The 27,657-nt window shown below is 37.0% G+C and overlaps 2 protein-coding genes across 4 annotated transcripts in view; one reads left to right on the top strand and one right to left on the bottom strand.

Moving 5' to 3' along the window:
• EAF2 (ELL associated factor 2) overlaps window positions 1-15,432 on the bottom strand; it is a 52,014-nt gene extending 36,582 nt beyond the window's left edge. For 2 of the 3 annotated variants that reach the window (XM_007985630.3, XM_038003403.2), the window contains exons 1-2: window positions 15,220-15,432; window positions 5,974-6,068 (exon numbers count right to left, since the gene is read on the bottom strand). In XM_007985630.3, the coding sequence (XP_007983821.2) occupies window positions 5,974-6,068; window positions 15,220-15,328 (204 nt within the window). In that variant the 5' untranslated portion in view covers window positions 15,329-15,432. The remainder of the gene's footprint in view (window positions 1-5,973; window positions 6,069-15,219) is intronic. The other variant, XM_038003402.2, reaches the window with a different exon arrangement.
• A 104-nt stretch (window positions 15,433-15,536) lies between these two features.
• The window catches only part of IQCB1 (IQ motif containing B1), a 73,638-nt gene continuing 61,517 nt past the window's right edge, over window positions 15,537-27,657 (top strand). Inside the window, exons 1-5 of the mRNA XM_007985637.3 lie at window positions 15,537-15,646; window positions 16,133-16,223; window positions 21,685-21,796; window positions 22,025-22,187; window positions 24,419-24,548. Coding sequence (XP_007983828.3) covers window positions 21,697-21,796; window positions 22,025-22,187; window positions 24,419-24,548 — 393 coding nt within the window. The 5' untranslated portion in view covers window positions 15,537-15,646; window positions 16,133-16,223; window positions 21,685-21,696. The remainder of the gene's footprint in view (window positions 15,647-16,132; window positions 16,224-21,684; window positions 21,797-22,024; window positions 22,188-24,418; window positions 24,549-27,657) is intronic.

Raw genomic sequence — 27,657 nt, 5'->3', positions numbered from 1 at the left:
TATCTTGGCAAAAACTTAGGTGTTTGGCTGAGGTGGAAAGAAAGAAAAGTGGAAGGGAGGAGAAAAAAGTCTTATTATTAAGAGATAATAAATGTATTCTAAAAATCTCACTTGATAGAGGTAGGAAAATAATGGAGGAACTCAGCTTTCATATAAGAAAATAAAATCATATGTCTCATTATGAACAGCAGGAAAAGAAAATAATCAATAATGGAATGGAAAAGTATACTACTACTCCCAAAGTAACAAGAGTAATTTTAAAAAGTAATGAAAAAAAAAAAAAAAAAAAAAAAAACACAAAGACAAAGGGAAAAAAAGAAATGGTTGGTAAAACTAATAAAGAATATAAAAGAAGAAACAACAAATATTTAAAAACTAATAAACTATAAGATAAATAAAAATCAAGTATATAAATTTTGAACTAAATGTGAATAGACTGAATAGACAGTATTCTCCCAATAAAAACAGAAAGTGCCAAACTAGGTTTAAAAATAAAACAGCATATTATGTTAAAGAAAACAGCATATTATATTAACAAAATATATACTTCATACAAAATGTCAGCTAAACAAAAGGAAGAGACACTAAGATTCTATGAATACACAAAAGACAGAAAGTAAAGGTAGCTATGTAAATGTCAGCTAAATAAAAGGAAGAGACACTAAGATTCTTTGAACACACAAAAGAAAGAAAGGTGGATATATATATATATCTCAGAGAAGTAAGCACTTAAGCTTCAAAACACTAAAATAGGAAAGCAATGTTATTTTGTAATAATGAAAGATACATTTCATTAAAAAATATAAAAGGGTGTTAAAATAGGACTCTGGTCCTAAAATCAAATGAGATTTCAAGAACATAGTGGACTATTTTCCTATATCAGCTAAGTAAACCCATTGGAGAAAACCAGACCAGGTTCATTTGGAAAGGGACTTTGCCCAAGAGGGTCATCTGGAGTACCCCTCATACATATAGGAGCCTCATAAGTATAGGTTTTGAGGGTTAAATTATACATAACCACTAGAAATGCATTGCCTGAATAATAGATAGTTAAAAGTTTCCAGTGGGCTATTTCATAAAAGCCCACAGAAGTACCTCATAAGATAAAGAGTCAACGCTAAAAATATGCCAATCTCAGCACCAATGACCCCCAAGTAGGCTGAGGCAGGAGAATCACTTCAACCCGGGAGGTGGAGGTTACAGTGAGCAGAGATCGTGCCACTGCACTCTAGCCCGGGCAACAGACCAAGACTCTGTCTCAAAAAAAAAAAAAGAAGAATAGAAAATATGATTCAAAACTCTGTTTCCTTATTCATAAAATATATTGGTTGTATTCAAATTGAATTTCAATTGCTCATTATAGGCCAGTGAAACAAATCTTTACGGTCCCAAGGTGAGTACTTCCTCTCTTCCCTTTCCTCAATGACAGCAGCTTTGAGATTTCAGCCTATCTTCATCTGTCTTTTTCACTACACTCTTTGGATTCAGGGTAGTAAATTTAGGTAGTTTATGGGTGACTTGAAGTATAACATAGAAGGAGAAACACAGAATCAAGATTCTGTCAAAGTAAGTAAAACTTTTTCTTTCAAAATTCAACACTTTGAAATTTTATAGCAATCATGGAGAATTGTTTGTAAGGAAGAGAGATTTGTAAATGCCCACTATTTAACCAGACTATTAGTGTTCGTTTTTATTAGTTTCTTCTATTTGGTAATACCATAGAAACCTAAGACAAATGGAATTAGAAAATCTACCCTACCAAAGAACCAAAGGTACTCTTAAAATTGTAATATAATAAAAGGTCTATTTTATGGTCTGACTCTAAGCTTCCTAGGCAGTTATACTAGGATGATGAAAGCAAGTTCATATAGAAAATAGAAGAATCTAAATACTTCAAACTAATAACCATTACATTTCCACAAAATACCAACAGAATTAAGAAGACTGAAGAAAAGCAAATCTCCTACCTGCTTAAAGATGTTCTTTGATGGGTGCAGCACACCAACATGGCACAAGTATACATATGTAACAAACCTGCACGTTATGCACATGTACCCTAGAACTCAAAGTATAATTAAAAAAAAAAAAAAAAAAAAGGTGTTCTTTAAGTGGAAGGGGAAAACCCTCACAAAGTCTATTTGAGAATGTAATTTCCATTGTTATTCATGATTGTTCAAGGACTACATACCCAGGAGAAACAATATTTGCTTTTGACAGATGGTGATCTAAATAACTCTTTCATTCTCACTGTTTAAATGAGTTATAATTAATTTATATTATATAATAGATCCTTTATCAATCTGGTTCCTAAATATCTAAATATTACCCACCTTGTCCTCATATGCACCCCTTTTAACCTAGCCTACACATACGCCTACATACGTAACTACATATATGCCACTAGGCATTATATGTAGTTCTTCAAATGTTTAACAAACTTTCTTTTGTTGTCGTATCTTAGTCCTTGTCTTTTTCTTTTCTCTGACTAAAATGTCCTTCCCTCTCTCCTTTACCTGGGTAACTTTAACTCATCTTCAAAATTCAGTGTATCCTGATGTGTTCTCCCTGTACCCTGGCTGAGATAACTCTCTTTCCTGTTTCTATAATATTCTATGTATATCTTTTTATAGTTCTTAGATTTCTACATTTTAATCAGTTATTTTCTGTCTCTCCCATTAAATGATAAAATGTTTCAGGATATTGACTATGTCTAGTCTACTTCTGTATTCCCAGTGGCAGCTACCTTAGAATATGACTTATCACACAGAATGTCCATGCATATACACACACACAAATACTGAGGCATATTCTTTTTTGGACATATCTCTGGGGGCTTGTGGAAAGGGGTGGTGGTGGTGGTAGTGACTTTTTCCCAAATGATTTCTTTACAATTTCTGAAATTTACACTTTTCAGGCTTGAAAACATAGGCCTCCTATAACTGTGCTTCCTTTAAGACGTATTTCAATTGAGACCATAACCAAACACCTGGAAGATGGTAACTCTTGGTTAAAGCAAGATATGAGTGAATGACAAGGGTTTATTATTAAACATAACAATCCCCATTTGTTTGTAGTAGAAGAGCAATGCAAGGGATGAGGATGGGAGGATGGCAACTTGAGAAAACAATATTCTACTTGGCAAAAAAAAAAAAAAAAAATCCAACTAAAGTGATTCTGCAAACCAATCATTACTGATCAATAATACTATATAGCCTGAGACAATAGATAGTGGTTCCTGTTTTTTGTTGTTGTTGTTGTTTGTTTGTTTGTTTTTTGAGACAGAGTTTTGCTCTTGTTGCCCAGGCTGGAGTGCATTGGTGCGATGGTTCCTGCTGTTAATGTGAGGCTTTAAACTCTTAAAATACGGTGGTTGGTTCGGATTTTTCTTTAATAAACATCATAAAGCAAAGAAGCCTTAGGTTACTGGAGATTAAATTTCCAAATTGTTTTAGAAACACTAGAACTAGAATTTTTCATAACAGAGTAATAGAAAGATTAACTTATCTACAACATCTCATGCTAAATATTTTTCATTTCTTTCAGTTCCAGAAAGAACAAATGGAAATATTCAACAAAAAACCCCTACACATTTAATTAGCCTTAGGAAAATCTCCGGAGATAGTAACTGATACAGTCTGACATAACAGTGGGCGCTCAATAAATGGTTAACTGATAAAAATAAGAAAAAGACAGCAGATGAGAGGATACAGAGTTTACTTGCTATACATATAACCATGGTAAACCATCTCATTAATGCATAAAGGAGAATGTGGATGGACTAGCACAAAACCACTCCTATTACAAAAACTAAATAAAACAAAGAAAAAAATCTCAAAAAAATCTAGCATTTTCTTTATATATTGAAGTATAAAGTTACAGTCTTGATTTTTTCTGAGAATAAAGTCAGTATAAAAGAAAAGCAAAAAGCAAAAGAAACTTAAGCTGAATACTCAAAAATTTATAACTCAAGGACTGAAAAAACTAGAGCATACAACAAAGAACTTGTATTTTTATGCAAATAGTATTTGGTACCGTTACTTGGATACATCTGGAAATTTTTTTAATGGACAAAACTTTTGGTTAGGGCCTCCCTGACAGTCTCTTTCTTTTTAAAACCACTCCTCAAACTCCAGCTGAAGTTCTTTCAAAAATACAATCGAATCATTAGAATTCTAATCATTGGACTTTCAGCCAGAGTTTGAGGAATGGTTTTAAAAAGAAAGAGATTTTCTAATCTAACAAATCTAATCATGTTACCTCTGTGTATTAAAACTTGGAATGGTTTTCTAATACCTATGGGTTAAAGTTCAAATTCTACATTACAACATAAAATATCCTTCACAATTTCATCTTGACCTACTTTTCTAGTCTCTGTTGCTATAAATCATTTTTCTTTTTCTTTTCTTTTATTTATTTATTTATTTTTGAGATGGAGTCTCACTTTGTCGCCCAGGCTGGAGTGCAGGGGTGTGATCTCCGCTCACTGCAACCTCTGCCTCCCAGGTTCCAGCGATTCTCCTGCCTCAGCCTTCCAAATAGCTGGGACTACAGGCGCCCACCACTACGACTGGCTAATTTTTGTATTTTTAGACACGAGGCATCACCATGTTGGCCAGGCTGGCCTCAAACTCCTTACCTCATGATCCACCCGCCTCAGCCTCCCAAAGTGCTGGGATTACAGGCGTGAGTCACCGCACCCGGAGTTTTTTTTTTTCTTTTTTCTTTTTTTGTGAGAAGGAGGCGCATTCTGTAGCCCAGATTCAAGTACAGTGGCACGATCTTGGCTTACTGCAACCTCTGCCTCCCAGGTTTAAGCAAGTCTTCTGCCTCAGCCTCCGAGTAGCTAGGACTACAGGCGTGAGCCACCACGCCCTGCTACGTTTTGTATTTTTAGTAGAGACGGGCTTCACCGTGTTGGCCAGGCTGATCTTGACCTCAGGTGATCCACTCACCTCGGCCTCCCAAAGTGCTGGGATTACAGGTGTGAGCCACCGCTCCTGGCCCATTTTTCTTTTTTCTTCTCTTTTCTTTGTTTTCTTTTCTTTTCTTTTTTTTTCTGTGTGTGTGTGTGTGTGTGTGTGTGTGTGTGTGTGACGGATTCTCGCCAATTGGCAGGCTGGAGTGCAGTGTTGTGATCTCGGCTCACTGCAACCTCTACCTCCCGGATTCAAGCAATTCTCCTGCCTCAGGCTCCCGAGTAGCTGAGACTACAGGTGCGGGCCACCACACCTGGCTAATTTTTGTATTTTTAGTACAGATGGGGTTTCACCATGTTGGACAGGATGGTCTCGATCTGTTGACCTCGTGATCTTCCTGCCTCAGCCTCCCAAAGTGCTGGGATTACAAGCGTGAGCCACCACGCCCGGCCGTCATTTTTCATTATACTATGATTTACTATGTAAAGTCACTTATTCCACAAACTCTTTGTTCTTTCAGCATCAGAGCCTTTCATATACTGTTCTGTTTGCTTATTTTACTCCTCATCTACCCAATAAAATCTATTGTCCTTTAAAGGCTCAGCTGAAATATTACTTGCTTTATGAAGCTTTTTAAGATTCCACCAGGTAGAGTATTTGCTTCTACTTATGTGGTTACATAGAATTTTGTATATGCTCTAACTTATAACACTAGATGTTTCTGTGTCTGTCTGCTATAAAAGATTAGGACTAGAAGGCAAGGGATATGCTACTATCCTAAGGTCAGTGTTTAAAATCTGGCTTAGAGTAGACATTTAATAAATATTTTAGACTCCAGTTTTTTTTTCAAATCATTTGCTATCATAGTTCTTGGAACTATTAAATGGACTAAAGTATTTTAAGATTTTTCTTCCTAAAGTAGTTTACAATATGGTTTTTGCTTTTCTCTGCTTATTACTTTAACCAATTATCACTACACAAATTCTGCAATAGTTTTCATTTAAATTTACTGAGCATCCCACAAAAGTGATCACTTTAAATATATAGAAATACTCACTTCTATATTTGGCAGAGTTATGGTCACCTGTTCACCTTCACCGACCTCAAGGTATCCTTCACAAGAAGTGTCAATAGAAGCAGGTTTGAAGTCATCTAAAAATAGATACAAATACCAATTCTTATAAAATGTAATGATATTTGGATATAAAAATTATGAGCATGTTTCAGAATGATAAATCATTTTTAAGAGCTTTGTAATTAAAATGGTTTAAAGTCTTCATATTGCAAATGAACAAACAAAATACAAAAAAGTATTTTGTTTTGTATTTTATTTGTTTATTTCTGTATGCATAATTCTGAGGAAAAGAAATAGCTAAACTCTAAAACAGAATTACTCACACTCATGCTTCCATAGAATCCTGTTTAGACCAAGATGAACCTGACTAACGTGTTCTACTGCTAAAAGGTAAATAATGTCAGTGTTTTCACAACTTGCTAAAAAACTGATACAGGTAGAATTTTTTCAATTTTCAGTCCTTTTTTCCCATAAATTTTTCTTTTTTATGTTATTTTTAATGGCTGTTGACTTAGTTCATGAATATTGGCCCATAAATTTTTTTAAGCACCTTTGATGCCTACTGCTACTTGTCTGTCATTCTAGCAGAACAAAATGAATGAATACATAGCAAATACAGTATATATTAATGAATAAACTTAAGAAAAAGTAATGTTTCTAGTTTAACAGTTTTTTCATGAATATGTGCACCACTAAATGATGTCTAATTTAACCAAATCTGTCACTTTATAAGATCTTAAAGTAAAATTTAATTTTGAGTTAAATCATAGTTCAAATGATGCCGTTAAAATCTATCATGTAGGAGGAAATTCAGGGTACTAAGATATTTCACATCTTAAACAAGCTTAAAAACCTCTAAGCAATGAAAGCCATTTAAAACTAACTCATACCAATATACATCAACAACTAATAATTCTGATACATAGTTCCCTGTGGTATATTATATTAACTCCTTATTAAAATATAGTATAATGCAAGAGAACAAAAATTAACCTTTGACTTTTACAAAGTGACACATGTAACCACCAACCAAATCAAGAAATAGAACATTACCAGCTCCACAGAGGCCCCTCCCAGTTATTACCCATCATTCCTAAAGATTCATCTTATATTAACAAAAAGGCCCCAAAGGCAAAAAGTCTAAATCCAAAGTAATGGATATTTATAAGTGGAATGTAGGGAATTATAATTAGCAAACCTTGGGAAAGGAGAATTTTCCAATAATCATCAAATTATTGCTCTGTCAATAAACAAGGCTGGCCCTGCTTCACAATGACAATTAAAATAGCTGACATTTATGGAACACTTACTACATGCCAGGTACCATGCTTAACACTTCATATTTACTTCTCATAACAACTCTGAAAGAAATGAAATTCATTCCTCTATTCCCTAAATAAACGTAAATGCAAATGAATATAAACAATTTACAGAAAGTATTTTTATAATATAGTTTATTCTTCATGGCGCTTTAATTCAAAACTGCATAGATGCAATAACTGTCTCTTAAATTCTTGATGCTTATTCCTAGATTTTAAGATACAGATATAAAAATAGCATAAGCAATATGAACTGTGAAAGTGTTTTGATTTACAATGTATCCCTAGAATGTATAACTGAAGAATCAAAGGATAAAGATCAGACTGAAAATAAATTGAGGAGTTTGTTAGTAGTGGCAAGGTGAGAAAAGTGAAAGGTATAATTAAAGTGTTAAGTTTTAGATGCTTGAAAGAGGGTTTGGACTCAGGGAAATAAGTGTTAAATAATGTCAGTTGTTGAAAGGACAGTGCTATTGAGGAGAAAAAAATTAGAACTGAACTTGAGAAAGTATCATAGGGATAAAGTAGAAGAGAAGCCAGAAAATCTGAGAGAATGAACACAGATATGAACCAAAACAACAATAATAACAGCTATTACATGCTGATCAATTTTAAAAGTTTTTCCTGATGATGTTTACTTTGAAACTTCACACCAATCCTGAAGAGTAGTGAATACCCCTATCTTACAGATAAGGGAAGTGAGGGTGGAAAAAATTAAGTTCCTTGCCCAAGATGATGCAACTGTTTTCTAAAGCTAGAAAAAAGAACTACAAAACCCAGTTAGAATAAAAAGATGAAAGGCTGGCCAAGATATATAAATGTCAGCAAAGAGAGAAAAAAAGTTTAGTTTGGGCTAGCAAATACCATTTGTGAATCTGAAATAATAACCAAAGTCATTTTATATGGATATATACAGTAGAAATGAAGTAACTGCCTCATAAAAGCTTTCACTGTTTATAAATAAGTTATCATCGTGGCCTATGTGGGTGCCCATACTAGTGGACTTTGTTGATCCCCAACTTTATTTATTATTGTTTTTTTTGAGACAGAGGCTCATTCTGTCCTGCATGCTGGAGTGCAGTGGCTAGATCTCGGCTCACTGCACCTCTGTCTCCCAGGTTCAAGCGGTCCTCCTGCCTCAATTTCCTGAGTAGCTGGGATTACAGGCACGCACCACCACCCCCGGATAATTTTTTTTTTTTTTTTTTTTTTTTCTGAGACGGAGTCTCTCTGTCTCCTAGACTGGAGTGCAGTGGTGCCATCTCAGCTCACTGCAACCTCCGCCTCCCAGGTTCAAGCGATTCTTCTGCCTCAGCCTCCTGAGTAGCTGGGATTACGGTCGCGCGCCACCACACCCGGCTAATTTTTGTATGTTTAGTAGAGACGGTTTCACCATGTTGGTCCGGCTGGTCTCGAACTCCTGACCTCGTGATCCACCCGCCTCGACCTCTCAAAGTGCTGGGATTACAGGCATGAGTCACCGTGACCGGCCTAATTTTTTATATTTTTAGTAAACACGGGGTTTCACCATGTTGGTCAGGCTGGTCTTGAATTCCTGGCCTCAAATGTTCCACCCTTTTCAGCCTCCCAAAGTGCTGGGACTACAGGCATGAGCCACTGCGCCTGGCTGGTCCTCAACTTTCTTTCTTTTCTCTTCTCTTCTCTTCTCTCTCTCTTTCTTTCTTTCTTTCTTTTTTTTTTTTTTTTTTTTTTTTTTTTTGAGACAGGGTCTCCCTCTGTCGCCTAGGCTGGGTGCAGTGGCACGATTTCCGCCCACTGCAATGTACACCTCCTGGGTTCAAGTGATTCTCCTGCCTCAGCTTCCTGAGTAGCTGAGATTACAAGCCCGCGCCACCACAGCCCGGCTAATTTTTATATTTTTAGTAGAGATGGGGTTTCACCAAATTGGTCAGGCTGGAATTGAACTCGCGACCTCAGGTGATCCGCCTGCCTTGGTCTCCCAAACTGCTGGGATTACAGGCTGGAGCCACCGTGCCCGGCGGTCCTCAACTTTCTAATTTTAACTGTTCTTCAAAGTTCTGCTCATCAATCTAAATATTACTCTAAATATTCCTCTATGTACTTCATCATTTACATTTAATTATTACATCTTCTTTAATATTTTTCAAAGCCATCCCCTTCCATTCTTGCTGTGGACAAGCTAGTTTTCAATCAGCTAAACTACTGGAATACCTTATGGTCTGCCCTTCTGCTTTTCTCTATCCTTTTGCTCTCTTAGAATTTGAATCCTATTTCAAAGTCTCCCCTTCTCTGAAGTCATTTCAGGGTACAATTCTTTCCGTACTATCCAGAATCTTAATTTCTTCTCCATTCCCGTAGCATTTACTAAACCATTAACTAAAACCTAACATAAACTACCTACCTGATATTATTTACCGCCCCCCCCCCCCCACTTTTTTTTTTTTTTTTTTTTTGAGACAGAGTCTTACTCTGTCTCCCGGGCTGGAGTGCAGCGGCGCGATCTCGGCTCACTGCAACCTCTGCTCCCAGCTTCACGCCATTCTCCTGCCTCAGCCTCCCGAGTAGCTGGGACCACAGCCATTCTCCTGCCTCAGCATCCCGAGTAGCTGGGACCACAGGCGCCCGCTACCACTCCCAGCTAATATTTTTATATTTTTAGTAGAGACGGGGTTTCACCGTGTTAGCCAGGATGGTCTTGATCTCCTGACCTCGCGATCCGCCCGCCTCGGCCTCCCAAAGTGCTGGGATTACAGTCGTGAGCCACCGCACCCTTTTTTTTTTTTTTTTTTTTTTTTTTTTTTTTTTTTTTTTAGACGACGTCTCGCTCTGTCACCAGGCTGGAGTGTAGTAGCGCGATCTCAGCTCACTACAATCTCCGCCTCCCTGGTTCAAGCGACTCTCCTGCCTCAGCCTCCTGAGTAGCTGGGACTAGAGGCACGCGCCACCACAGGCCGTTAATTTTTATATTTTTAGTAGAAACAAGATTTCTCCATGTTGGTCAGGCTGGTCTGGAACTCCTGACCTCGTGATCCGCCCGCCTTGGCCTCCCAAAGTGCTGGGATTACAGGTGTGAGTCACCGCGCCCGGCATTTTTTTTTTTTTCTTTTCCTGAGGGAGTCTCGCTCCGTCACCCAGGCTGGAATGCAGTGGCGTGATCTCGGCTCACCGCAATCTCCACCTCCTGGGTTCAAGCAATTCTCTGTCTCAGCCTTCCAAGAAGCTGGATTACAGGCGCCCGCCACCACGCCTGGCTAATGTTTGTATTTTCAGTAGAGATAGGGTTTCACCATCTTGACCAGGCTGGTCTTTAATTCCAGACTTCATGATCCACCCTCCTCAGCCTCCCAAAGTGCCGGGATTACAGGCATGAGGCACGGTGCCTGGCCTATTATTTACTTTTTCGTGGACATATCCTATTAGATTGTAATTTTTTAAAGCACAGTACTCATACTTTAATTTCTCCAGATAGTGGCTCTAGCACAGTGCCTTTAATGTAATAGATATACAAGAAATCTTGTAGTTCATTCAGGTTCATATTGTTCACTCTTCTCTGAATCACTTCTAAACTTATTTTAAGTATATATAAGGTGTTAAATTATGTGTAAAATGTTTGTTTTCTAATTATTTTCTGTGGGTCAGATTCACCTCTACTTCAAAACTCTCAATCTCTTTAGGGTAGACTGCCATTTTCCTTTTGTACTTTTCACTAGTATACTTCTGTTCTCATAGACATCATCCATTATTAATATTTGGCAATAAAGAATTTTCTATGATAAATATTTAAAACCTTAGAAATGACATCCCAGAATAAAACTATGGCCCTCTGACTTCTAAAATTTTTCTCACAGTGACACAAAGGGAAATACTGGAAGGTATGGTTGTCATCTAACTACAGCTAAATGATGCTTTAGATAGGCCAGCAAGGTAACCCAGGCAGTCAAGGTGACCAGTGGGAATCATAGTGACATCGAGGATGAATAAGCCCAATCTCACAACACTGCTTCACCCAACTGCTGCCAAGAGAAGATATGGGCTCAATGTTGCCAGTTTATCATTTTTAAAGATAAGCTGAAAATCTAGATTTTTATATAAAAGATTTTTATATAAAAGGTCCTGAATGTTAGGTACTTGCAACTAACTCAAGATAAAACAACAATGGTGTGGACCAAATAAAGCATTTCTAAAGTCAAGTTCAGCTTATATGCTATTAATCTATAACCTCTGTTTTAGTGTTTATGAAGTGATTTTTTTTCATTACAATATACTATCAATTTTAATCTTCACAACAAAATTTTGGGTTGCACATTTTGCCCACCTTTTACTAATGGGGAACTCCTCTAAAGTAATGAAGTCAATAAATGATGAAGTCAGGGACTCAAGCCACATACTTTATCTCATATTATATAGCCTATTTGTCTTACATCCACAGATCTTAACTTGTATGTGTGTATATGGGGAGCAGTATTAGGAGATGAGAGATAGTCAGTCATAAATCCCTATGAAAACCTGATGAAAATTATAGACCAATCATTGATTCTCTCCAAAGAAAAATACATATATGAACATACATATCAAATACTGTATAATCCCAAGGGGTTCACAGGTCCCTTAAGCCTACATAAATGCCTATAGTAAATGAGATTATCTGCAAGAGACAAATGTATGCAAAATATCTTTAGCTTTACTTAATGATAAACATGAATTCATAATAAATAAATCTACCAAAACTATTTTGAATCTGTTTATATTTATAATTATTCTACTGTTAGGATTAATAAATTCTACTCTTTACTCTTTATTACTTGTTATATCAAGCAGTGTTGTCTTTTGTCTTCACACACTTTTTTAAAAGTATATAACTTCTGAGTTTCAAGTGGTTTAGTTCTAGAATTAAAGAATTTGTTGAATAATCTCATGTTCATGCTTTCTGTATGCTTCTAAATGTCAAATGTATTCTCTTCTAAGTTGCTATGATTCCAGACTACATAGTTCATTTCTCAGTTCTTCTTTATTTGGAAACCCTACCACCAACTTTACCATTTATTTATTCTCTCTGGATTTCTTTCATCTATGCAATTTTTTTCAGGTTTGCAATGGAATTACTTATTATATTGCATGAAGAGTAGAAAACCAATTTTTACTTTGTATTTAATATTTTTTCTGCCAATGTTTATCGCTTTTCTGATTATTTTGACTGTAGCATCACATAATGTCAATATTTTCATAAGAATCTACAATTATTATCATCAGTTTATTTTCTGGGATTTGAATGAATTCAACCAACTCCAAAACTCATACTGCTCATTAGTTCATCATTTAAGGACACAAAATAGTGGTGTCATTTACAAACTTAGGATTTCACAATTCATTCCCTTATCTGGATATAAATAGTAAAACTAGTACTACTCCCAATTCAAAATTGATTCTAGTAGTTCCTGTTGTTGAAACTCTTCTACCCAGTAAACACCTGTTGCTAAGGATTCAGCTTATCATTGATAGAACATCCCATGCCCTTCCTACCACATGGCAGACTATCTTTTTGAAAGTTTTTATTGCTGAACCCAGATAAATGCTGTTTCAAAGTCTGACTAAATTACATTCATTAGCACCCCTCATACACATATGAATGTAACTCTTCAACATTAATGGTGACTACTATTTATTCTCTACCCTGTGGCAAATATTGTGCCAGGTTGTTTATGCTACCTTATTTAATCTTTACAAAAAAACATGAAATGTAAATGTTACTATTATCATTTAGCCATAAGAAAACTGAGGCTGAGAGCTTAGAAAATGTCCCCAAAGTCAGGTGGTGGAGGTCAGGATTCACATCCAGGTTTGCCTAAAGTCTTATATCAAACAGGCAGAATTGCTCCTGTAAATAAAGGCAGAATATTACTTTCTCTCCCATGACATTGGCTTGAGGGCTGGTTATAAATTAGGTCCACCTTATCTGTATGAACATCAGCTTCATACTATTCTACAGTTTTCATCCCTCACTCTGAGTTCTTAAGAGTGAGGATTACATTGGAAATGAACCTGTCCTCAAGAATAATGAGCAGTTTTATTTAAATAAATCTAAAATGATTCTGTGCCATTACTACACCTGCTTCAACAACAACAACAACAAAGAAAAGCAAAGAAAGACTGAAAACCTTTCTAATAGTTCTGTCTTCCACAGAACTGTGTATTCAAACATCTACGTTTATTTGTTTATTTATTTATTATTGTCATTATTATTGTTGTTTTGCTTATTTTTGTTTATTTTCATTCTTGTAGCTGGATCATCTGATCCTCTGACTTTCAAGATACTGGCATTTTCAGAACCTTTATAAATGAAAGGCTTTGAAGGACCTGCAAGATTATTTTCAAAGGTAATTTTTTATTCATTTAAATTGGGGTTTGTGCCTTACATAAGAGAATATATACCCAAATCATGTAGAAATATATTCTTAAGCAAATTTTTATAATCTTAAGCCCTTGTAACTTGAAAAATTAATATTAAGACTATTGTGTACCGGAGAAGGAAGAGAAAAGGAGAGAGTAGATACTATTTGAGAAAAAGGCATGGAGAAACCAGATAAAGACGCATATCACACTTCTGGAAAATTGGACTGAAGAGAGAGAGAAACTGCAGAGCCAGCACAGCACTAACTATCTCATTGTGGGGAGCTCTGGATGAGAAAGTATATGATAAAGAAGAATAAACAAGGGACACTGTTGAACATTTTCTGTTCACAAATATCTCACCCATTTAGTCTACCAATTGGATGTTAATTTTGCTTTAAAAAACCCTTTTAGTAAATATATTCTTGCAGGATTAAAACCAGTGGTTCTTCATACCTTTACTCTGAGTAACTGTAACTAAATTGTCTACAACTTAAATAAACTTTTGGGAGAATGTATGTTTTAATTAGTTGTTTTGATTGAACTGTGGAACATTTCAGAGTAAAACCCATAAAGGTCTCTGAACAACCCGAGGGCAGAATGACTGAGAAAGGCGGAATGATGAAATATTAAGGAAGGGCAAGGCTGAGGAAAGGAAGTGAAAAAATACTTACAATTTTACCACAGAAAAATGAGAGGTTATGATTCAGTGATCTCGAAGTTTCCTTCCCGCTCTACCATTCTATGACTGCTGTTATGCAAAAAACGAATGTCTTACACATAAAAACTTGTATGCTATATTTTCCTTCCTGGAATCTATATCATCCAACTGTTAAAGCAAAAGAGCTCCTTTTTCTGCTCCAACAACATAAAAGAGAATAATTTATTAAAACTAGTTCCAGAGGACATAAAGAAAACCAAAGGATAGAAATCATAGGGAAGTAAGCATCTTCCAAATAAAGAAATTAGTAACACACCCTCGAATACTTTGATAATCAGTATTTGATAACTGAGTGAAATCTGGGGTCCAAAGAGATATATAGATCATTGGGGTGGTTGAGAATTTCTCCCTTTGCAAAGAACACACCAAATAAGAACCCTCATCTGCCAGAGGTGAGAAAAAGTGAAGAAAAGAGAGGATATTGCCCCACCAGCCTCAAGGCATTCAACTTCCCCGGCATTCGGTCCTTAGTCCTTTCCCATTTGTCACCTTATTATCTTCGTGTCCACCCTTGCATCATCCACCTGTCACGTCTGTCTCCACAGTCACCTCTACAGACTTTTTTCACACTTTCCCTTCCTGTCTGTTGGTCTCAACGCTCTCTGTCCAGGATTTACCCACATTTGCTCTACTCCGATTCCTTCCACCGACCCCCTAGGACTCCGAGTAGGGTAGAGGATCGCGCTGCCTCCCCCACTCCCCGCCCCGTAGTCTCCAACAATGTAAGGCGGACTGTGGGAACAAAACCCAGAGGGGTTTGTGCCTCTTCACCCCCATCCCGGGAGGCTCCCCCTCTATCCCTGGGCGGTCCTCACTCACAGCGCACAGTGTGGAAGGCGCAGCGCGGCTGCTTCTCGAAACTCTCCCCTAACTTGAGAACCCGCTCGCGACGGTCTAGGTGTGAGAATCCCGCTGCGCTGTTCATCATTACTCTCCTCCTCTGACTTTAACTCCGCCGCCGGTGTTCACTATCTGCCACCTCAGCCTGAAGCAGCTGCACTTGATCCCGCCAGCCGAGTCACCACAGACTCCACCCCGCGCCCGACGCGCACCGCCCCACCGGGAGCATCTCACGTTCTGATTGGCTTATTGGCAAAGGGCGCTCCGCCCCTTGACTCCGTGGCCCCTGGTCCCGCCTCCAGGCCCCTTCCCGCGTCGCGACGCAGGCTGTCCCGGGAAGGCCGCGGCGCTGTGGTGCGGCGTGGGAGCCGGGTTCTTTTGTGGAAGAACGCGAAGCGAGGATGAGGTAACTTAGCTGAGGTGGTGGCTGGGGAGGGAGAGGGCCCCAGGGCGCCTACCGGGAGGCCAGGACCCCAGGCTTCTGGACGAAGTCAGCCGGCGTGTGAGAGCTCTTAACGGGAGAATTGGCCTGCCCTCACGCCCACTCTGTAGAGATCTGGTGTGGAAACTGAGGCCTGGGGAGGTGCAGTGTTCGGGCACAGGGCCTAGTGTCTTGTCCAAGGCCTGGTAGCGCGAAAGCCGGGTCTAGAATCTGGAGTAAAGGGGCCCCGCGGCCCCAGAATCTCGGTCCTTGGACTTGAAGCGACGCTGTTACCTCAGTAATCGTTTTCTGACCTTTTTGTATCAGAGGAAGTTTCTTGTGGTCTTAGGACTGGAGAAGGCGATGTGTAGTGGGGAGGAAAAAGAGGATTAGGAGACAGGAACTGCAGACATTTAGGATCAGCCGCAACCGGATCGCACTGAATTTCCTTTTCATTTATTTTCCTCACAGTGATCCGTGGAGACAGTAACAGGCGCGGAGAGGGAGAAGTGATTCCAGAAGAATCAAGAGGCTGGGCCGGCCCCAGTGGCCTGGCAACAGGGTAGTAGCATTAAAATAGATAAATAATTGTCTTTTTATGTCAAATTTCATGAATTTAATGTAAAGATGGGAGAAGTGTTGAATTATAGGAGAAACACTCAAGAGAAAGTTTACGGATGGTTTCCATAACAGGTGGTTTTTCAGGGGAATTATGCAGTCCAACTACACTCCCTCACTTTCTGCCTTAGTCACATTTGTCAATTGATTTTTGGGTAGGTGACTATGTCTCCTACAACCTGTCTGTGTAAATCCTACCCTTTGAAGGTGTGCCGAAGCTGTTTCATATCGTAGTTAGATGCTTTAAGCCAGATGGTGGCTCCAGTTTGAACCCCTGCTTTATACTTAACAGCGTGACTTTGTGCCAGCTAATTACATTCTCCAGAGTTTAAGTATGCTCATTGTTCAAACTGGGGAAAAAATAATAGTACCCGTTCCTTAGAGTTGTTGGAATGATTAAATGAGTTAATACATGAAAGCAATTAGAACAATTCCTGGAGCATAACAAGAGGTCTCCAAATGGTTATTATTTAAGGTCCAGCTCTACACTTAATGCTACATTTTAAGACCGTCTTGGTGGCTGCCTTCTCTTCTAAATAGAATCATTCTAGGAGGTAGGAATTGCTATGTTGTTTACAGCAAGAAAAGTGGATCAGAGAAGCCCAGTCCTCTGACTTTATGGCCTGTATTCTTATCTGTGTCATCTATTTAGCATTTATCATATATCTGATATTCTTAAGTCTATTTTTTAATATGTCTGTGTGTGTACACACGTACATACACATACTTTTCTTTCCCAACCGCAACAATAGCAGAGAGTATGTCTTGTGTGGAATCTTTGTGTCCCCTACATCTACCATACTGCTCTACACATGTTTGTTGATGACAATAATGATTTAGTGATGTTTTATTACGGTAGCCAGGAGGGCACAAACTGTTTTGAGCCTGTTTTACTTTAGAGAGGCTTCCAACCATAAATCTGAGCTTTCTATATTGTAACAAAAGAAAAACAGAAAGTCAAGAAATTAAGGCTCAGAATGCCTGAGGTTTGTGCATTTACTCATTCTTTCAACAGGTATTTAGTAAATCCTGCTACATGCCAGGTACTAGTCTAGCCACTGGGAATATAGTTGTGAACCAAAGATCACAATATAGTTGTGAACCAAGCAACCACCAAAGATGGTCTTAAATGTAGTATGATGGTAGAGCTGGGCTTTAATAATAACCGTTTGGAGAACTCTTATTATGTGCCAGGAATTGCTCCAGTTGCTTTCATGTATTAACTCATTTAATCATCTCTAAGGGATAGGTAGGTTGCCCTCATGAAGCTTACCTTCTGAGGTGAATTTTATCCAAACATATGTTAAAATGAACTATGTTGTACTAGCTTAAGAATAGACAAACAGATTAAATTACTAGAAACTAAGTAGAGTCCAAAAAGATACCCTGCGTATGTGTATGTATACTTAGTGCATGAAAATGTGACATTTCAGATTGTTTTTGTTGTCTATTCATAACTAGTTACCTTATGAGTTTAGGACTGTTATGTGCATTTTCTAATCCATCAATAACTTTAACATTAGAAATTCAGATTCTTATGTGACACCATTCACAAAAATACCTTACTTTCGAAGATACGTAAGGAAAACAAAACCAAAAAAACATGAAGATTTGGAGAATGTTTTTTACCTCTTGGGTTAAAGAGGACCGTTCTAAACATGACACAAAAGACATACACCATAAAGGAAAAGATTGTTATATTTCAGTATGTAAAAAATTGTAAAAATGGCTGGGCACTGTGGCTGATGCCTGTAATCCCAGCACTTTGGGAGGCCGAAGTGGGCAGACCACTTGAGGTCAGGAGTTCAAGACCAGCCTGGCCAATATGGTGAAACCCCATCTCTACTAAAAATACAAAAATTAGCTGGGCACGGTGGCACATGCCTGTAATCCCAGCTACTCGGGAGGCTGAGGCATGACAATCACTTGAACCCGGAAGGTGGAGGATGCAGTGAGCTGAGATTGCACCACTGCACTGCAGCCAGGGTAAACAGAGTGAGACTCTCTCAAAAAAAAAAAAAAAAAAAAAAAATTGTAAAATTATGATAAAGACCCCATAGTCAAATTTAAAAAAATAAATGCAACCAAGGAGAAAATTTTATAACCAATATAAAAGAGAAAAGATTCCTATCCATGTATGAAAAGCTTCTGCAAAAAAGTAAGACAAACCAATAGAAATATAGTCAAAGGATATGAATAGAAAATACATAAATAATGGCCAGTGAACATGAAATGTGGCTGACCTCCCTAATAATCAAAGAAATACAAATTATAACACAATCATACCAATTATCATGTAATAGATTGGCAAAAATATAAAGGATAATGTGTATATTCATTGCAGTGTTGCTTGTAATAGCATACGGCTTGAGTGGCCTCCAGTAGAGGTGATGTTTAGATATATTTTGCTGCATTCTTGAAAAGGAAATGTAGCATAATGCAGCCATTTGGAAAGAATGAGATAACTATATGCACTGTCTTTGAAAGTTTTGTGATTACTATGTGCCAGGAGTTGCACTGGGCTTTCTTTAAAGTATTTTCAGCAAACCTGTCTTTTAATGATTTATATTGTACCTAGTAAGAGATATATGAATGGAAAAACAGTTTTTGCTCTCACATCATGACAACACAAAAGACTTCTGTGACCAAATGTGTGGAGATTTCTCCCACTAACAAGCAAGCAATCAATTCTGCAACAGACACAAGCTGGGTATCATCTAATTCAGTTCTGACACTGTCTACTTGGAGATAGGGTCAGATCCCTCAGGTTTAGGGCTTAGTCCCGCAAGAGTGGCCTCCACTTCTGATGCTAGTCGCAAGCCCTGGGTTGTTTTACCTGTGCTTCTGACTGACCAGCTATACATGGGGAATCCTACCACCCCCTTCTTGGGGTGTATTAATTTGCTCAGGGAGCTCACATAACTGAGAGAAACATGTTTTCCAGTTTATTATAAAGATATTACAGAGACCCTGGGCAACATGGAGAAACTCTGTCTCTACTAAAAATACAAAAAATTAGCCAAGCGTCATGGCTTGCACTTATAGTCCTAGCTACTGGGACTGAGGCTGAGGTGGGAGAATCACCTGAACCCGAGAAGTCAAGGCTGCAGTAAGCCATAATTGTACCATTGCCCTCCAGCCTGGGCAACAGGAGTGAGATCCTGTCTCAAAAAAAAAAAAAAAAAAAAAAAAGATATTAGGATACAAATAAAGAGATGCATACTGTGAAGTATGGGAAGGGGCACAGAGTTTCCATGTCCTCCCTGGGTGTGATATCCGGGAGGTTCCTCCAGGAACTTCCATATGTTCAGCTATCCAGAAGTTCTTTGTCCCCCATCCTCTTGAGCCTTTTATGGAGATTTCATTGGATAGGCATGACTGAAGTGTGGACAATCATTTTGGAAATGTGATTGGACAAAAAAAGATATGATCTAATACTAATAGACTGAGTGGGAGACCCAGCAAGGCCTGGCTGCTCAGATTCGTCTTGGCTTCTCTATGCAGCACTCCTTCCAGAATACAGGGCAAGACCCATTCTGAAACAGGCGTCTTATGACCTACGACTAGACAAGATAGGTCAGAGAAAGGCAGGGATGATTAGAGTTCTGCTTTGGAGAGAAGGAGCAGGTGAAAGGAGGAGAGGAGAAAGTCAGAGATAGATTCTGTTTTCTGAGGCCTAAAGCACCCTAACATAACAATATTGTAACAAAGGCTATGGGAGTTATGAGCCAGGAACTGTGGACAAAAACATATATATGTATATGTATATATGTACGTTTGGAAATGATCAAATGATCACAGGCTCTACTTCATAGCCCTGTTGTGAGGATTAGATAAGACAGTGTATAGTATATTAACACAGTGCTTAGCTTAGATTAAACACTTGATACATGTTAGCTTTATTATAAATAAGGAAATACACTTTTATTATGTGAGGATATCTTTGAGCTTCAAATACTTTAAAACTTTTTTTTTAGAGACAGAGTCTTGCTTTGTTGACCAGGCTAGTCTCAAACACCTATTCTCAAGTGATTCTCCTGCCTTAAACTTTTTTACATAGAGAAAGTTTTAGCAACAATTAGGATGTGGACCTTGTTTTTTAATGTTAGGAGAATTGATTTTATTCAATATACTATTTATTTATTTTTTATTATTATTATTTTGAGACAGAGTCTAGCTATGTCGCTCAGGCTGGAGTGCAGTGATGTGATCTCCGGTCACTGCATCCTCCGCCTCCTGGGTTCAAACTATCCTGCCTCAGCCTCCCGAGTAACTGGGATTACAGGCACGCACCACCATGCCCACCTGATTTTTGTATTCTTAATAGAGATGGGGTTTCACTATGTTGGCCAGGCTGGTCTTGAATTCCTGACCACAAGTGATTCACCCGCCTTGGCCTCCCAAAGTGCTGGGATTACAGGCATGAGCCACTGCACTTGGCCTTATTCACTATACTATTTAGAAGCAATCATTGATTATCTTATATTTATGTAACATTTCTGAGCATTAGCGTGTTGAAGGTCAGTGCTTCACTAGGAGGGCTCACAGGACTCAGAATATAGTGTACTTACAGCTATGATTTATTACAGTGAAGGGAAATAAAGCAAAATCAGCAAAGGGAAAAAGCATATTGGGTGAAATCCAGAGGAAATCAGGTACAAGCTTCTGAGTTCTCTCCCAGTGGAGTTACGTAGGATATGCTTAATTCCTCCAGCAGCCAGCTGTGACAACATGTTTGAAGCGTTGTCTACCAGGGAAGCTCAACTAGACACTCAGTGATCAGAATTTTTATTGGAGGATGGCCACATAGGCACCCTTTATATAGGTACTCTTGGCTGGCATATACCAGAATTCTAAGACTCCTGGAAGGAAAGCAGGTATTCAGCATGAACCACATTATTTTTTATAAACAGTTTTAGGCACAGGGAGCCACTCTTATCAAAGAATGGTAGAAACCCTCCTGAAATCCAAGTTCTAGATGCTAGTCAAGGGCCAACCTTGTAAGCACACCTTTGAAAGGATAGTAGTCTTAGGCCTGTCATGTTAGCTCTTTTTTGCAGTTTTTCTTGTACGATTAAAGGAAGTTAATTCCTATCCTAGAATTATTGTGCAGATTAGACAGAGAATGTGAAGCTCCTATCACAGTTCCTGACTCTTAGTGAGTGCACAATAAACAATACCTGCTATAGCTGTTACATGTGAGGTATAGGAATCTTGAGCTCTTTTACACTGGTTAGAAAAACCAGTTTTCTATAAGGAAGAAATGAAAAAATCTATATTCTGCTTCTCAAACAAGGCAAGAAAAGCTGTTTTTATTTATATTGAAACTATATTTCAAACATTATTTAGGTAGTGAACATTTTACGGCTTTTTGACCTTTATTCTCCTGTTCTGTTAAAATATAGGTAATATGAGAAATGAAGCCAACAGGTACAGACCCAAGGATCTTATCTATAGCTGCTGAAGTTGCAAAAAGCCCTGAGCAGAATGTCCCTGTTATACTGTTGAAGTTAAAAGGTAAGAAAATCTTTTTGTGATTAGGTATCATTTTAAGTGAAAAACGGTTCCATCGTTGGTACAATTTTAACATTTCCTTTAAATTTGTTCAGAGAAATCTTAACACTACAATAGAACAGTAATTTTTCCTTCTAATATATTTTTAGTGATTATTCAACATATAAAAATACAAATAGCTCCTGGGTGTATTAAGCAAAATTAAATATATCTTATTTCCTTTTGCCTTAGAAATAATAAACATCACACCTTTAGGAAGCTCAGAGTTGAAGAAAATCAAACAAGATATATATTGTTATGATCTCATTCAATATTGCCTCTTGGTCCTCAGTCAAGATTGTTCTCGAATCCAGGGTGGTTGGACTACAATTTCCCAGCTTACACAGATATTAAGGTAAAATGAAGCAGTAAGTCAGCTTGTTCTTGAGGGATGTAGTAGTTGATTCTGATTTTCAACGTTTGCTTTTTATTTTTCTGCCTAACAAACATTGGCAACCTCCTGTTGTAGGTTTTGGTTGTACTTTTCCTTCATATTATATGTTGTTATTCATAATTTTACTTCAGATTGTTTGACTGTCTAAAATTTTCCTCCACAAGCTTAATGAAGATGGTGATCATTTTTTTTCTCACCACTGAATTCCAAGTGCCTAATATACTCTTTATTGACTAAGGAATTTTTAAAGAAGTGAAGAAATTAAGGCACTGGCTCTGTACTTGAAAAACTTAAAATAGAGATTGGGTGACAGTCATGTAAGTATATGATACAAAGCAGAATGAAATCAGTGCTAAAATGAAAGTATGCAAGCAAGTACTATAGGAGAACCAATAAAGAAACATTCATTTCACTACATCAATTTAGCTATCAACTGTATATTTCATTAATCAACCCAAATACTGTCAATAAAATTTAGAAGTAGAATTTCCTGATCTACTGCCATGCTAGAAATCAATAGAAGAGAAATAAACATTTTTTAAAAGGAGGTAGTAAAATAAACCAGATGTTCTTAGTGCCTAAACTACTTCCTGATTAAGTAACTGAAAGGATGTATTTACTAACTGGATCCTAGCCTTCTTTTTTTGTTTTTCCTAAATAAGTCATTTGGGTTTAGTAAACTATTCCCACTGGAAGGGTTTGTCTTGGATGCTAGATTTCTAAGCTGCTTAATCCTGCTGTGTTACTTGGTAAAGGCCAAATTTAAAGTATACAGTTACAAAGAACAGTTAAAAAAATGTGTATCATGTTCTTTTTCATACTTTAATTTTCAAGATTGATTTTCTTAAGTAAATAAAGACTTATGTTTTTGTTTGATTAGATATGCTAGTTTATGATGATATTAATTAAGCCAGGCTCATGGGTAGGATTCAAGACTTAAGAAATTCCCATGTTTGTGAATGCACAAACATAATTTCATTTGTTAATCCTTTCAATCAAAATAGATACTCTTAAGTAATTAACTTTAGGAACCAAAGAGAAAAGAAAAGCTGATACGTGTAAGCATTAGCCCATTAACTTTAGGAACCCAGGTGCAAATAAACAAACAAACAAAAATGATACATGTGAATGTTAGCCACTTAGGTTTTTTTTTTAACTTTTATTTTAGGTTCAGGGGTACATGTGGAGGTTTGTTTTATAAGTAAATTGCATACTCAGTGTTTGTTCTCACTTATAAGTGAGAATATGCAGTGTTTGGCTTTCTGTTTCTGTGTTAGTTCACTTAGGTTAATGGCCTTCAGCTCCATCCATGTTGCTGCAAAGGACATGATGATGTTCTTTTTTATGGCTGCATAGTATTCCATAGTGTATATGTACCACCCCAAAGAAATATACCATTTTCTTTATCCAGTCTTCCATTGATTACTTAGATTTTTAACATGCTTAATACATAGTTGTTATTGCTTATTAGTGTCCATGCATTTTGTTGAAAAGACTCAAACAGCAGTTTTTGTTCATTAGAGAACACACATAGAGACCATTCTTGAGTTTGAGGCTCTTTTGAATGTTAGTTTACAGAAAAACCTTTTATTACTGAGATTTCTGACATGTTAAGTGACTTTCTCTCCTCTAATATATATTGTAAAGTGTTCCTACTAGAGTTAGGTTTTGCTGTTTGTCCTTCTGATATAAGGAATATGCAAGTGAATATTTTGCAAAAAGTAGATCTATTGGAAGGTAAAATTGGTATGAAATTAGTGTTTGGTTTGCTTATGTATCCCTTGCAAACAAATCCTACCTGGGCAATTTTCAGCTATTGGATGTCTAAAATGTATTAGTTAACACAAATGCCTTTCATAAATTAAACTCTCAAGGTATCCTATAGCTTTGAGAATGATCATAGCCAATTCACCAAAAACTTAGCTTCTCTTTATTGTGAGCCATGTGTCTTTTATTTCCTGAATGAGCTGATGTGTAGGTTTTTAGGATATATAAATCCCAGACCTAAATACCTGCATGGTCCATACCACTGTTTACTTTTCTAGGAAGTTGTTAATTTTTCAACAAAAATTCTTTATTGGCTTGGCAATAAAAGAAGCATACTAAAAATTCTCAGTAAGGCACAGTGTCTCTAGAAGCTTGAGCATTCTATGTAAACTTCTAATTAACACAAACTTGTGCTCTTATTTCAGCCATTGCTGTGTGGGCTTGGAGCCAGGAGAAGATGCAGAGGAATTTTACAATGAATTGCTTCCATCAGCTGCAGAAAATTTTCTGTTTTTGGGTAGACAATTACAAACATGTTTTATCAATGCAGCTAAGGTATGTGTTTATTCCGTGTTTTGAAGCTAAATCAGTTTAATTCTTGAGAAGCTGTTCTGTTATTTTTCAAATGTGCAATATTTGGCTGAAAGTACAATTAAAGTAGTGGATTTAAACATTTTTAAAGTTACAACCTTCCAAAAATCATCTCTGTGTTTGAAAAATTTTTAATGAAGCATGCCGTTTGATTTTTCGAAGAATCCGCCTTGCTACTTTACTTGTTGGGCAGCACCCATAGACAGTTATTTCCATAACATCTTTCTAAACATACTTTTTACTTAAATTAACAGTAGAGGAAAGTATGTTCTCTAGGGCTAGGGCTTTTCTGAGTAGCTCCAGTAGTGAAGAAGAAAGGTGAACTTCCTATTTGATCTCTCATATCTTCTCCAATCAAAATATTCAACCCAAACATAGGGGTCTTTTCAAGTATTTCTTGATTGCATTATGCTAGATGCTATACATATGCTGTTTTTTTGATCCAGGGATTTAGAAGTGTATTGCTTAATTTCCAAATATTTGAAGATCTACTAGATACTTTATTGTTATAAATTTCTAATTTAATTATGTTTTGGTCAGATAACATTCTCTATACCATTTCAATCATTTGGAATTTTTTCAGACTTGTTTTATGGCCCTCCCCATATGTTTTATCTTTGTGAATATTCTGTTAAAATAAACTTTTGTGGGCCGGGCACGGTGGCTCATGCCTGTAATCCCAGCAGTTTGGGAGGCCAAGGTGGGCAGATCTCCTAAGGTCGGGAGTTTGAGACCAGCCTGACCCACATGGAGAAACCCTGGCTCTACTAAAAATACAAAATTAGCCGGGCATGGTGGCGCATAACTATAATCCCAGCTACTTGGGAGGCTGAGGCAGGAGGATCACTTGAACCCAGGAGGCGGAGGTTGCAGTGAGCCAAGATTGTGCCATTGCACTCCCCTTGGGCAACGAGAGCAAAACTCCATCTGAAAAAAAAAAAGAGAGAAAGAAACCTTTGCTTTGCAGTTCCATCTTAACTGAAACTTGTTCATATCAGAACCATGCAAAGGTTTTAATATGCACAGGTTTTATTTAATATGGTGCCATGGAAAAGCTAGGATTACTTGTATACCCAAATGTGAACTCTGCAGTTGTGTGTAATGTTGTATAAACATTAATTAGGTCAATTTGGTTAGTAGAGTTGTTGAAGTCTTCTAAATTCTCTCTTTTTTTTTTCTTGTCTGCATTTCTACTTTTTAGTGAGCAAGGGTACTAAAATTTCCAACTATGATTGTGGATTTGTCTAATTTTGTCTTTAGTTCCATATGGTTTTGCTTCATGTATTACAAAACTCTGTGATTAGATACATACACATTTAGGAATATTATATCTTCTGGATGAATGAAATCTATTATCATTATGAAATGGTTTTTTTTTTTTTTTTTTTTTTTTTTTAAACCTTACTCATGGACTCAGGTCACATGAAATGATCTTCTTTATCTCTGGTAATACACCTTATCTTGAAGTCTACTTTGTTTATTATTACGAATATTGCCACTCCAGTTTTCTTATAATTAGTGTTTACGTGATACACTTTCTGCAGTTTCACCTTTCATGGTTTCAGTTACCCATGGCCAGTAGTGGTTCAAAAATATTAAATGGAGGATTCCATAAATAAACAGTTAAATTCTAAATGGCATGGTGCTCTGCATAGCATGATGAAATCTCGTAGTGTCCTTCCCGGGATGTGAAGCACCCTATGACCAGCGTATCAGCACTGTATAGGCTACCTGCTGGTTGGTCACTTAGTAACCGGTCTCAGTTTTTGGATTAAAAAAAAAAAGTATATATAGGGTTCAGTACTATCCACACTTTCAGGCATCCACTGGGGGTCTTGGAACATGTCTTCCATGGATAAGGAGGAGACTATTGTACATCATTTCTCAACCCTTTACTTTTTAATCTCCGTCTTATACTTAAAGTGAGTCTATTTTAAATAGCATATTGTCAGGTCTTGCTTTTTCGTCTAGTCTGACAAGCTGTTGTTTTAAATGGTATCATTTACTTGCATTTAATCTAAGTTGTGGTATGGTTGGGTTTAATTCTACCATTATGCTATTTTTTAAAAATTTGTTCCCACTTTCCATCTTTTGTACTATTTTGTCATATATTTTACTTTTACATATATTATAAAATCCACCATGTGTTATTTTTACTTTAAATAGTGTATTGACTTTTCAATAATTTAAAGAAATGAAAGAAAAATGATTTTTTATATCTACTATGTCTGGTTGTCTTTATTCCTTTAAACAGATCTGAATTTTCATTTGGTATCATTTCCTTTAAGCCTGACAGCCTCCTTTAGCATATCTTTTGCACAGCGGAACAGTGCGATTCCGCTGGTAATGAAATCTCTCAGCTTTTTGGTTATCTGAAAATGTCTTCATGATGCCTTCACTTTTGAGGAATATTTCTGTTGCATGTGTAGAATTCTACTTCATCAATTTTCCCCCTTTTTGCACTTTAAAGATTTTTTTCCATTGTCTTTGGCATCTTTTGTTTCTGATGTAAATTCAGCCTTCATTCTTGTCGTCATTCTCCTATACATATTGCATATTTTTATCTTTGGCTTCTTTAAGATATTCTCTTTGTTTGGTTTATTTTGTTTTATTTTCTGCAATTTTACTTTGATTAACCTTATTATAGATTTCCTGATGTCTATCTTGCTTGGAGGTCCTGAGCTTCATGTATCTGAGTTATTGTATTCATATTAAGAAAATTTTCAGCTAATATTTTTTCAAATACTTTTTTTGTCCTATTCTCTCTACCTTCCCTCTGGGACTTCTGGTTATTGAGGCTGTCTTCATCATTTTGTTGTTGTTGTTTACTTCAGTTTCGATAATTTCTATTGGTCCATTTTCAAGTACATTGACCCTATCTTCTGCAGTGTCTAATGTGCTAATAATCCTACCTAGTGAATTTTTCATTTCATACATTGTATTGTTCTATGATTTTTATTTGCTTCTCTTATAGATTGTTTACCATACTTATTATAGTTAGTTTTAAGTTATTGTTTATAAATCCAATACCTGGATCATTTGAGAGTCTTTTAATACCTGTTTTTTCTCTTAA

The sequence above is a fragment of the Chlorocebus sabaeus genome, chromosome 22 (assembly GCF_047675955.1).
Source record: "Chlorocebus sabaeus isolate Y175 chromosome 22, mChlSab1.0.hap1, whole genome shotgun sequence".
NCBI lineage: Eukaryota > Metazoa > Chordata > Mammalia > Primates > Cercopithecidae > Chlorocebus > Chlorocebus sabaeus.
The sequence above is the reverse complement of the archived record's forward strand: the minus strand, read 5'-3'. Positions and strand labels throughout refer to the sequence as shown.